This window comes from Rhinolophus hipposideros (assembly GCF_964194185.1).
Source record: "Rhinolophus hipposideros genome assembly, chromosome: 13".
In the NCBI taxonomy this organism is placed as follows: Eukaryota; Metazoa; Chordata; class Mammalia; order Chiroptera; family Rhinolophidae; genus Rhinolophus; species Rhinolophus hipposideros.
The window spans coordinates 23,785,827-23,799,075 of NC_138059.1; the positions used below are offsets into that span (position 1 = coordinate 23,785,827).

A 13,249-nucleotide genomic window follows, 5' to 3' on the forward strand; every position below is an offset into this window, starting at 1 on the left:
GCAACCTACTTCTATTAAAAATAGCTATTTCTGTAGATGGAATCCAGTTATGAAATCATCTCAACTTGATGATTTTCTATTAAAATGAATTCCTTTAGCTATCAATATTGCAATAAAAATTATTAATGTAATAGACATTCTTGAAATTCATATTGTAATTAAACAGTACACCAATGTAAATAATTTGTGGACAGATCTGAGTTTGGATTTCAGCACTGATTTTTCTGTGTAGCCTAGAATAAGTTACTCAAGCTCTCCAAGTATGTTCTTTCATCTATGAAATGAAGATAACAGCCTTGTGGCTGCTGAGATTAATATTTATAACTTGCCAGGCGTACAGAATGTGCTTATAAATCCTAGTAGCTATCATTGTCCTTGGTAATTATTGTTGTAAGTTAGCATTTGTAAACTTCATATTTGTATTCTGCAGTTTAGAAAAATATTCTGCTTATGAAATTGGTGCTTTACCTCATGTTTTAAACTAGTTACTAACAGTTGAGAAGTAGTACAGTATAGTGGTTAAGAACATAGACTCTGGGTTCAAATCTCTGTTCCAGGACTTACTACCAAACAGACCTTGGGCAAGTTACATAAGCGGCCTGTGCATCACTTTCCTTGGCTTTAAAATGGAGGTAACAGCACATTTCTCCGCACATTTATGAAGAGTTAATCCCATTAAGTATATATTTGTAAAAAGAACAGTTGCTAACATAAAGTGTTGTGTCAGTTTTTCTCATCATTATTTTCAATAATTTCTTGTTGAATAAAATATTGTTTATCCCTTTTCATTCCAGGTGAATCTTGGAAGCAATCAGTATCTTTTCTCTGTCATCGTGGATCCTAAAGAAATGCCCTGCTTCTGTCTGCGCCATGATGTTGATGCCCTGCTCTGGCAGCCGTACTCCAGCAAACGAGACGATATGTGGGAGCACATCGCAACTTTCAATGCCTTAGGTATAAAGCAAGTTCTTTGACAGCATTGATCTTTATGTCAAAAAGTACAGTCATCATTTTTTTTTTAAGTTTATTTCTTTTTTAAAAATTTGAGCTATCCTAACTACATTTGGATTGATTTGTGCTATAATTTGGTTGGTTGTGCTATACTTGATGAATGTTAGTACTTTTGGAACAGTAGGACTAATCTGTTTTTATGCTTGTACAGAAGATCAATGCAGAATAGAAAAGTGATTATTTGACCATTTAAATCGTTCTAATCAATCATTTGTTTATTCCAATTAAGCTATATGGTATTAGAATATAAGCAAGAAGTTTGACAATACCCTACATGGAACTTGTAGTCAGGTTTCTTCAGAGTAATCTTCAAAAACATCATAGAATTGCTCTCAGATAATGCATACTAAGAGAGATCTTTCATGGGACGTAAGTGCAAAGAGACCCATTGTAATGAAAACACTTATGAGAAATGTTGATAAGGAGAAATAAAATTTATTCTGTAGGATAAAAGGGTTTTAAATCTAGGGCTTAATACATTTTAGACTACACAATTGTAGACTTATGCAATAATTCATTTTATGTCAATATACATTAGTATTGTGTGGGAAAAACTTTTTACATGGATTAGCCACCATTGTTGCTTTATGGAAATACTATTTTAAACTGCCAGCAGAAATAAAATTGTACATTTTGATGGCTTTATGTGCACAACCCTAATTGTAGAGCTTTGTCAATTATCCCTTAGAGTTTATAATATAGGCTGTTAAACCTGTTAATTCAGACTCCAAATGGACTTTTATTACCTGAAATCAAGTTTGATTAATTTAACTGTATAATTTTTAGTCTCTACTGTAAATTTCTATTTTTTTAATTCTCTATCTTTTTTAGTAAGAGGAAACTCTTATAATTTTCATATGGTCAGGTATTCCAAATCCCCTAGTATAGAAGAATTATGTTAAGTGTGAATTTAAGTTATATCAACATTACATTAGATATGTAGTCTTGAGATACTACATACATTACTAATTTTGTCAAGGTTAGCCGCGAGAACTAATTCTAAGTTGCTCAAATAGGTATCTACATCCTCTTTTTCCTTCCCAAACTCTGCTTAATATTAAAAAAGCAATACTGATCTGCCTGTGTTCAGTGGTTCCTTTGCTCATTCGTTGTTTCATGAAGACTCAATTTACATTCATGTTATATTTTTTATCTCACTTGTTACAGCATTCAGTAACCATGTCCCAATATGAAAATCCTAATTTATATTTCAGAACATACATGCTTTTTTATCTGTAAAGATAATTTTTAAAAAGATAAGATGAATACTTTTTTCAAAGTTTAGTTTTCAAGGGATGTCCTAATGAATATTTTAATATTAGATACTTGAATTTTCTTTCGAGCTTGAAGTGGTCTCAGTGTTCTACTTCTGGGAGCTGAAGTACAACAGAATTCAGTTACAGTGTTGGTTCTGGTATATAAAAATACCACTTACATTACAGAAATAATGAGAACATATTTTGCATGTTAGTACCTTCTGGAATGGGGCCTGCATTATGAAAACACTGCTAATACAACTGTACAGTGGTATCCTATAAACATTTTCCCATTTGTTAGAAAAAACAAGATTCTATAATGAAACATCTGTGATTTATGAATCTAATTATTAAATTGGCACTTCAAAATATTTTGGTATGTTTTTAGTATTTTATATTTTAGACTTTTAGTGTTTTAATTATTCATGGAAATTATATGGTGCTATATTTTACTTTTCTTGAAGAGATGAAACCCTGTCTATTTTATTCCTTAGGAAGTAAAGCTGTATTTTTGCACCAATTGGGAGAGATTGATTGTGGCTAATCAATAATGGTTTATTGTTGAGTATTTATGGTATGCAGTTTATTTAGGCATTTTAATTTGTAATAAAATTATGAAATATGGAATGTTAAATCACAATTTTCTCCTTCTGTTTAATATATAATTTTTCTTTTGTTTGTCTCATATTTCTCGGCAGGCTATGTCCAAGCATCAAAGAGAGACAAAAAATTTTTTGCCTGTTCTCCAAATTACTCCTATGCGGCCCTCTGTGAGTGCCTTCGTCGAGTATTCATCTACCGTCAGCCCACTCCCATGTCCACTGTACTTTACAACAGAAAGGAAGGCAGGCAAGTAGGGCAGGTTGCTAAGCAGCAAGTAGCAAGCCTAGAAACCAATGATCCTATTTTAGGCTTTCAAGCAACAAATGAGAGATTATTTGTTCTGACTACCAAAAACCTCTTTTTAATAAAGGTAAAAACAGAGAATTAGTTACTTCAACATGTTGACTTCTCTGTACTGGGAAGTATCAGTGGTAGCTGGAAGGCTGGGCAGTTATGCTATTACTTGTTAAGTTTTAAATGTGTTAAATGAAACTGTCTTGTATTATTTTTTTATTTTTAAGGGATATTGGAAATATATTCAAGAGATTGTAATTCTATAAAAGCTATGAGATGAAGCTGAAAATTTAGAGAAAATTGGCTTCTGTAAAAAACAAAGTTAGTATTAGCAAGTGTAATCATTTTTTTAAAATAGGCTATAATCTCATCTTTTATATGAAAAATATACAATTCATTGTTTAAAAAGAGAAATATTTATCGTGTACTCTGTTCATTGATACAGTTTCTACATTCTGTACCTGTAGAATGTATAAGATAATAGTTAAAATGTTGATTCTTGTAAATACTTAAATGAACTGAATAGTTGAGGTAGAGGGGAAAATATAGCAGGAGTACAACAGGTCTCATATTGTTAAAGTTTGCTGAGAGACCTTAAGTGTTTTTCAAATTAAGTAGTTTATTTAATTTTTATCCATTTGCTCTTCCATAGACATAGACAAAGAGATGATAAGGTTCTACAAACTGTAGCTCTTACCACTGCTGCATAATGAACCACCCCAAAACTCAGTGGTTTAAAACAAGGAGGTTTTATACTTTTTCATGATCCAATGATTTGACTGTCTCTGTTCTGCGTGGCCTATCATCCTCCAGTAGACTAGACTGCGCTTCTTCCCATGAGAGAGAGAAAGCATTCCAAGAGGGCAAACCCTAATAGATAAGACCTTATTAAGCCTGAACTTGCATCATATTTGGTCATCTTCCATTCAACAAAATAAGTCACATGGTCAAGTCTAGAGTCAGTGTGAGGAGGGATACATAAGAATATAGATAGCAGGAGATATGATTGGAGGTTATTAATGTAACAGTCTACCACACAAATTATAATTTGTCCTTCTAGTTCTCATTATATTTCTACAGTTAAGAAAAAAGAATTCTGTTTATGCATTAAATTTATTTTTGCCATGAATAGTTCCTCTTATTATTTCCTTGGATGTCTTGTGGTGTGCATTTACCCAGAAAATTGTTTACTTTTCTATACCATTTTTAGGTATTCCTTACATAAACTTCAAGTTGAATTTATATTTTAATAGGGGAGTTGAGACCTTAATATAAGAGGCAGAAAATTAAGAAAAGTGATACAAGACAGAAAATACTTGTTCCTAACATATCTCTTGCCTATCTTTGCAAGTGTTTGGCTGAATTAAATTTTAGTGAAAGAAGGTAAAACAAGTTTAAGAGATAGGAAAGGAGAAAAAACGGTGAGAATTACCTGCATTTTCTAAGCACTGTGTCAGAATGTAATTTCCTAGAGACAAGTATTGGAATGCTGGATGAGAAGTTAGGAAAAGTCCTGAGAACTGGTAGTGACATTTAAAGTCCTAATAGTACTGTTAGTATTAGGAAAGAGACTAGATATCAAGCATCAGGTAATGATTATAGGGAAAACAAATGTATGGGTGAACCAAAACAAAACCATATTTCCAGAACATGTGTAGTGTCATTGTAAAACTTAATTAAACAAAAGACTATTTAAACAGTGAACTATTAAAAGACTATGTTATGGAACAGTAGATTTAAATTTTCTTTAAAGTTTATCTCACAGGTCATAAATACACTCTTAGGGAACATAAGAAAAATGCAGATTAATGTGGCTGCTTAATTAACAATATGGCGATGTAGATAAGCGAATTTCCATATAGTAGTCAATTTTTTCTTTGTACGTATGATTTTTAATATGATTAATGTTGAATTGAAAACTATTAGGATAATTAGGCCTAAATATTGTTGCATATTGACCTGTTAAGAGAGTAATAGGTCTAGAGCAGTGATTCCAGGCCATGTTTTCTTAAAATATTTCAAGGATTCCACAAACATTTAACTCAGCTTAAACAGTGTTCTAAACTTTTCATAATAAACACATTTAAATGAGGTGTATAGTATTTTTCTTGATTTTGATCATAAATTATAAGTGGTAATTTATGATAGTAATAAAGTAGTACTTTATGTGTTTTTCATATTAGAGTCATTTAACAATAGTCATTATTTCAACATATTTAGTAAACATCAACTACATACCATAACATGATGTTTTCATTGTTAAAGATAATTCAGTGCCAAGATGAAGAGACACAGGGTTTATATTCTCCTGATTTCCAAGTAAAATTTCCCTTGGGTGAAAAAAAAAAAAAATAGGAGGGGTGTAAGTAGAGTGGTGGTTCTACTATTAGAAAGGTTAACCAAGGATGGAATCCATGTAATATCAGGCAGAAGACTCTTGCCACAATTTTTTCAACACATTATTAGAAGTCTTAGGCAAAGCAATTAGGTGGGAAAGGAAGGGATGAGATGGGGAGGAAAAGGAGAAGTAAAGCTATTTACAGATGACATGATATATATAGAAAATCCTAAGGACTCCACAAGAAAACTGGTAAAATTAACAAATGAATTCAGTAAACTTGCAGGACACAAAAATCTGTCCTGTTTTGATACACTAATAAACTATCAAAGAAATTAATAAAACAATCCCATTTACAGTTCCATCAAAAATAATAAAGTACCTAGGAATAAATTTAATCAAAGAGGTGAAAACTACAAGACATTGATATTAATATTGTCAAGATATCCATACAACTCAAAGCAATCTACAGATTCAGTGTAATCCCTATTAAAATTCCCATGGCATTTTTCACAGAAATATAATGAACAATATATGGAACCACAAAAGACCAAAAATAGCCAAAGCAAACTTGATAAAGAACAAAGCTGGAGGCATCATGCTCCCTGATTTCAAACTATATTACAAAGTTATAGAGATCAAAACAGTATGATATAGGCATAAAAACACACATAAATCAATAGAACAGAATGGAGATCCCAGAAATAAACCCATCCATATATGGTCAGTTAATCTACAACAGAGAAGCCAAGAATATACAATGGGGAAAGGACAGTGTCTTCAATAAATGGTATTGGGAAAACGGGACAATCATATGCAAAAGAATGAAACTCCACCATTGTCTTCTACCATACACACTAATTAACTCAAAATGGATTAAAAACTTGAATATAGGCCTGAAACCCTAAAACTCCTAGAAGAAAACATAGGCAGTAAGCTCCTTGACATCAGTCTTTGCCATGATTTTTTTGGATCTGACACCAAAAGCAAAGAACGAAAGTAAAAATAGAAAAGTGGAACTACATCAAACAAAAACTTCTGCACAGCAAAGGAACCCATCAACAAACAAAAAGGCAACCTACTGAATAGAGAAAATATTTGCAAATGATACATCCTTAAGGGGTAAATATTCAAAATATGTAAGAATTCAGTACAATTGTATAAAAGTTCAGTTGAAAGGACATTTTTCAAAAGAAATCAGATGGTCAGCACGTAGGTGCATGAAAATATTCTGAATATCACAAATCATCAGGGAAATGCAAATCAAAATCACACTGAGTTATCACCTCATACGCTTTAGAATGGTTTTCATCAAAAACAAGAAATAAATGTTAGCAAGAATGTGGACAAAAGGGAACCCTTGTGTACTGTTGAATACGTAAATTGATGCAGCCACTGCAGAAAACATCATGGAATTTCCTCAAAAAAAATTAAAAATAGAACTAACTACCATATGATCTAGCAATTCCACTTCTGGGTATTTATCTGAAGAAAACAAAAATACTGGAAAAGATATATGTTCCCTTATCTTTATTGCAGTTATTTACAATAGCCAAGATACAGCAACGACCTAAGTGTTCATTGATGGATGAATGGATAAAGAAATTGTGATATATGTGTGTGTATGTATATATATACATATATGTACACATATATATACGGATATATATACACATATACATACGCACACAAATGGATTATTCATCCATAAAAATGGAGGAAATCTTGCCATTTGGGACAAAACAGATGGACCTTCTGGGCATTATGCTAAGTGAAATAAGTCAAAGAAAGACAAATACCTCATGACCTCACTTATATGTGGAATCTCAATAAAACAAAAACAATAAAGAGAACGGAATGGTGGTTGCCAGAGGCAGAGGGTGGAGGATGGGCAAAATGGTTGAAGGCAGTTAGTAAATAAATAATTCCTGGGGATGTAATGAATAGTACAATGACCGTAGTTAATACTGTATTGCATATTTGAAAGTTGCTACAAGTGGATCTTAAAATTTCTCATCACAAGAAAAAAAGTTGGAAGTATGTATGGTGATGGATGTCAACTGTGATCATTTTTCAGTATGTACTAATATTAATGTGTTATACACCTGAAACTAATTTATATGTCAATTACAAAAATGAGGGTGAAAAAGATAATGAAACCAATCTGCAATATTTGAGTCACAGTTCAACTGCCACATTAAAAAAAAAAAAAGGATGAGACTTGAAGAATTGTCCCAGGGGAGGGATAATGGCTGCTGGGGCAGGACTCTCCAATGGCCTCTTCCACATGAAACCAAACTCAAGGAATCCACAGAGACCCCATCTCACCTGTCTTTCTGACCCCAGACCACCACGAAGACACAGGTCAGCAAAGTACAGCAGCAAAAGTGAGGACTAAGCTGTGCTGTGAAGAAACACAGCACAGTTTGAAGTTGAAGGCTTAGGGTGCCACCTGCGAAAGGGCACCATTTGGATTTAGTCCTTTTCCTGCCCACCTCTTCAGGGTACTATTCCCTCCTGCCCTCAGACAGAGTCTCCACCCACCCACTCCCCACCCCCCATCTTCAAAGACAGCAACCTAGCTCTGTCCTATTCTTGATAACCACTGCAAAGTCTCAAGTGATAATTAAGGGACTTAAGGCCATTTTATATCCAAGGCCCAATACAGGTCCTAATGTATAATAAACATTTAATAAATGTGTTAAATAACTGATTAAAAAGAAATTAATGACTAATAGTGTTAAATGATGCTTTGAAGTAATTACAACTCTTATTAACATTTTTACAAGGAAGGGAAATTACAGGTTAAATCATTGCACAGGCATTTCTAACATTTCTGATCATTGAGATAAGAAAAGAACAAATGGTGAGTTTATGTATGGCAAATACTATAATTAATAAAACTAGTATACTGGTCATTGCTGATTACTGGAAGAATATTTTAATTATTTTTTTAGTCCTAAATGTGTCTTAAAACAGTAAGCTGGTAAAAATAAAACCTAATGATGGGATGTCAGCATAATAAACGATTGAAAAGTAAGCCCTTCTAAAATTAGTATGAAAGAATAATGAGCAAAAACAGCCAAGGTAAAAGGTAAACAAGTAGGTATCGAGGTACATTATGAAGCAGTAATTAAACAAGGTAGTATTCATCAGTAAACAAAGACATTTAATTTTTATTTACTTATTAGAAGAAAATGTTCACCATAAATAAAGCTGCAATGAACATCGGAGCACATACATCTTTACAGATAAATGTTTTCAGATTTTTTGCGTAGATACCCGGGGGAGGGATTGCTGGGTCATATGGTAATTCTATTCTTAATTGTTTGAGGAACCTCCACACTGCCTTCCATAGCTGCTGCACCAGTCTGCATTCCCACCAACAGTGCACCAGGGTTCTTTTTTCTCCACAGCCTCTGCAACGCTTGTTATATCATTTGTCTTGTTGGTGACAGTCATTCTGACTGGGGTGAGGTGATATCTCATTGTGGTTTTTATTTGCATTTCTCTGATGATTAGTGATGTTGAGCATTTTTTCATATGTCTATTGTCCATTTGTATGTCCTCTTTGGAGAACTGTCTATTCAGGTCCTCTGCCCATTTTCTAATTGGATTGTTTGTTCTTTTTATTTTTGAGTTATATGAGTTCCTTACATATTTTGGATATTATCCTCTCTTTGGAGGTGTTGTTTGCAAAAATCTCCCATTCGGTTAGTGGCCTCTTATTTTGTTGATGGTTTCTTTTGCTGTGCAGAAGCTTTTTAGTTTGCTATAGTCCCATTTTATTTTAGCTTTTACTTACCTTACCTTTCAAATTCATAAAATCCTCCTTGAACGCAAGGTCCATAAGTTTAGTACCTGTATTCTTTTATGCAGTTTATTGTTTCAGGTCGTATGTTTAGGTCTTTGATCCATTTTGAATTAATTTTGGTACATGATGACAGCAGTTTAGTTTAATTCTTTTTCACGTGGCCTTCCAATTCTCCCAGCACCATTTACTGAAGAGGCTGTCTTTTCTCCATTGTATGTTTTTGGCTTCTTTGTCGAAAATTATTTGTCTATATTTATGTGGGTTTATTTCTGGGTTCTCAATTCTATTCCATTGGTCTGTGTGTCTGTTCTTCTGTCAATACCATGCTGTTTTGATTATTGTTGCCCTGTAGTACAAGCTAAAGTCAGGGAGTGTGATACCTCCAGTATTGTTCTTTTTTCTTAAGATTGCTTTGGCTATTCGGGGTCTTTTGTGGTTCCATACAAATCAAAAAATAAAAAATGTTTATAATCTCAAAGTTGACAAGGGGGGCAAGATTAATGAATTTTATCATCACAAAATGTAAAATTTATGACCTGTTCTATTAATAATGGTAAAAGATAGCAGACTGAGAGAAGATGTTTGTTTGCCAGTGCATAAGATATGAGGGTTAAAATCTAGACTTTAAAAAGGAACTATCATTTAATTAAAGCAAAGAAATTACACAATAGAAAAACAAGTATAACGTTTTAAAAAGACGCCTAGTCTCCTAGGTAATCAGAAAAATTGGTAAAAATTTAAAAGTTTTACAACATTAAATATTGGCTAGGGTATGGGGAAATGAGCTCTCCTGCACAGCTGGTGGAAGTGTAAGTAGGTACTGAAGGGCACTCAGCAGGATGTGTTAATAGGTTCATTCTCTATAATCCAGGCGGTGCTATGAAAGCACACAACATGTACACGGAGATAAAAATATAAGAATACATTATACAATGCAGCAATGTTTAAAAATTTGGAGAAATCTCATCTAGGGGAGTGACTAAATTGTAGTATTTTTATATTAGAATGCTAAATATTAGTATTTATAAGATTTATGTTAAATCCCTCTTTATGGGCCTGAAAACTCCTTGACACTCATCATGTAATATTTTTTCCTTTTCTCATGGGAGAAAAATGGGGTTAAATTGTAACATATTGGCAATTTACAATAAGACCTGCCTGCTGTTTTCCAAGAAAATAGATACTTCTATAAGAAGTCTTTCTTTGTTCATGAAAACGTTTTTCTGCTGTTTAATGTGTCTTTAAAAATAAGAGGAAATAATACCCTTAGTGCCTCAAAAGAAAGAAGAAAGTTAAGATTGAAAATTGCCCAAGTTCCAAAGATTCTGCCATGGGAAGGAAGTAAAAGAGCCAACCTTTTGCTTTGAACAAGCCTCTTGGGTTTAAAAGCGGGCAAGCCATGTTTCTGTCGCCAGTCGCATCCATCCAAAATTCCGTTCCATCTGTGTTTTCCTCCAGGAGAATAGTCCAGGCATTATAGTGCCAGGTATTATGGCAATGTGAGAGCACAAGGTCAATTGCATGAGCATTTTTCAAGCTTCTGCTTGTGTCACATTTTCTGATATATTGCCCAAAGCAAATTATATAATTTATCCAAGTCAGAGTGGAGTACCCTGCGAAGTTACCTGTCAAACGATATGGATATGAGGAAGGTGAAGAACTGGAACCATTTTTGATATGTATCGCATGTATTTATACCATGTCCCACAAATATAGATTTATAACCCCCAACCTCCCACTTCATGGCACGCAGAAAATAATACGGCACACTGGGGCAAAAGAATGAGCCTGCTCTTGGCATAAGTGACCTTGGCTATCCAAGGACCAAGGGGCTGAAATATTAGGGCAAGTGGTAACCGATTTGTAGCAAGCTGATACAGTCTAAAGAAGTGCGTGCATACACTGAACTACTGTCATTTATAGTTAAATTGGAGTGGCTATATTAATATCACACACAGTCAATTCCAGAACAAAGACTAATACCAGGGATAAAAAAGGTCATTTCATGATAATACAGGGGTCAGTTATTCAAGAGGACATATTTCTAAATATTTATGTCTCTAAAAACAAAGCTTCAAAATATATGGAACAAAGACTAATAAAACTGCAAGAATAGACAAATCAACAATTATCCTTGGAGATTTGAATGGCATTCTTTCAATCATTGATAAAACAGGTAGACAGAAAATCAGCAAGTATATAGCAGATTCAGATGACACTATTAACTAAGTTTACTTAACTGACATTTGTAGAACACTACCCAACAACAGAATAACATTCTTAATATTCTTGACCTTAAGAATAAACACTCAAGTGCAAACATCGTATTTATCAAGATAGACCATATTCTGGGCCAATAAGCATCTCAAATCAAAAAGTATGTCATACAAAGTATGTCTTCTGAGCAAAAGAGGATTAAATTGGAAATCATTAACAGAAAGATCTTTGGAAAAATCCCCAAATATTTAGAACGTAAATACATTTCTAAATAACTCATATGTCAAAGAAGAAATCAAACAGCAATTAGGAAATATTCAAAATGAATGAAGATAAGAACATCAAATTTTGTGATGCTAAGTCAGTATTTAAAGGGTAATTTGTTGCACTAAATGCTTTTACTAGAAAAGACGGGATCTTAAATCAATGACCTTTGCTTCCACTTTAAAAAACTAGAAAAGGAGGAGCAAAGTCAACCTAAATTGGCAAAAAAGTAATAAAGATTAAATAAAGATTAGAGTAGAAATCAATGAAATGGGAAACGAAACATTTAAGAAAATCAATGAAACCAAATATTGTTTTTTTTGAAAATACTGATAAAATCAATAAACGTTTTGTCAAACTGATCAGAAAAAAATAAGGAAGATAAAAATTACCAATTGCAGTGAGAGAGGTGAAATAATTACAAGTTCTATCAATACTTAAAAAATAATATGGAAATACTATGAACAACTCTGTACCAATAATTTGGACAACTTAGAAAATACAGACAAAATCTTTAAAAGAAACAAGTGACCAAAGATCAGTGAAGAAGAAATAGATAACTTGAATGAATTGCTTCATAGCTATTTTAAAAGAGAAATTTATAGTTAAGAATCTCCCCACAAAGACTCACAGACCAGATGGTATGAAGGTGAATTCTTTCAAACATTTGAAGAAGTATCTTCCTTCTACCCAAACTCTTCTGAAAAATTGAGGAAGAGGGAATATGCCCACTGTAGTCTACAACCACAAAATTACCTTAATACCGAAACCAGGCAATATCCTTCATAAACACGGATGTAACAATTGTTAACATACTTTTAACAAATTAAAGGATACTATAAAAGAAACAAAAAATGACAATACATCATGACCAGGTAGAAATTATCTGAGCAATGCAAGTTTGATTTATTACTTAAAATACAGCTTACTAAAATTTGCCATACTAACCGACTGAAAAAATAAACAGATCTTATCAGTAGATGGAGGTGGGGGGGAAGTCTTGGATAAAGTTCAGTATCCTTACTGAAAACTCACAGCAAACTAGAAATGAAAGAACTTCCTCAGTCTGATAAAGGGCCTCTACAGAAAACTACAGGTAACGTCATACTTAATGATGAAAGACTAAATGTCCCCCATCCCCTATAAGATCAGGTACAGGGCAAGAATGTCCATACTCACCACTTTAATTCAGCATTGTACTAGGGATTCTACCCGGTGCAATCAGGCAAGAAAAATACATAAAAGGAATCCAGATCAGAAAGGAAAAACTAAAGCTGTCTATATCCATAGGCAACATGATCATTTATGTAGAAAATCCTTTGGACTTTATTAAAAATAAAAACAAACTACTTGAACAACAAGTAAGTTTATCAAAGTTGCAGGAAACAGTCAATATACAAAATTAAATTGTATTTCTATATACTAGCAATGAACAACCAGAAGCTGATATAA

The 13,249-nt window shown here is 33.1% G+C and overlaps 1 protein-coding gene across 2 annotated transcripts in view; it reads left to right on the forward strand.

Annotated features, from left to right (window-relative positions):
- The window catches only part of NUDCD1 (NudC domain containing 1), a 56,847-nt gene extending 51,506 nt beyond the window's left edge, over nt 1-5,341 (forward strand). For both annotated transcript variants that reach the window (XM_081069910.1, XM_081069911.1), the window contains exons 9-10: nt 795-954; nt 2,966-5,341. In XM_081069910.1, the coding sequence (XP_080926036.1) occupies nt 795-954; nt 2,966-3,258 (453 nt within the window). In that variant the 3' untranslated portion in view covers nt 3,259-5,341. The remainder of the gene's footprint in view (nt 1-794; nt 955-2,965) is intronic.
- The last annotated feature ends 7,908 nt before the right edge of the window (nt 5,342-13,249 follow it).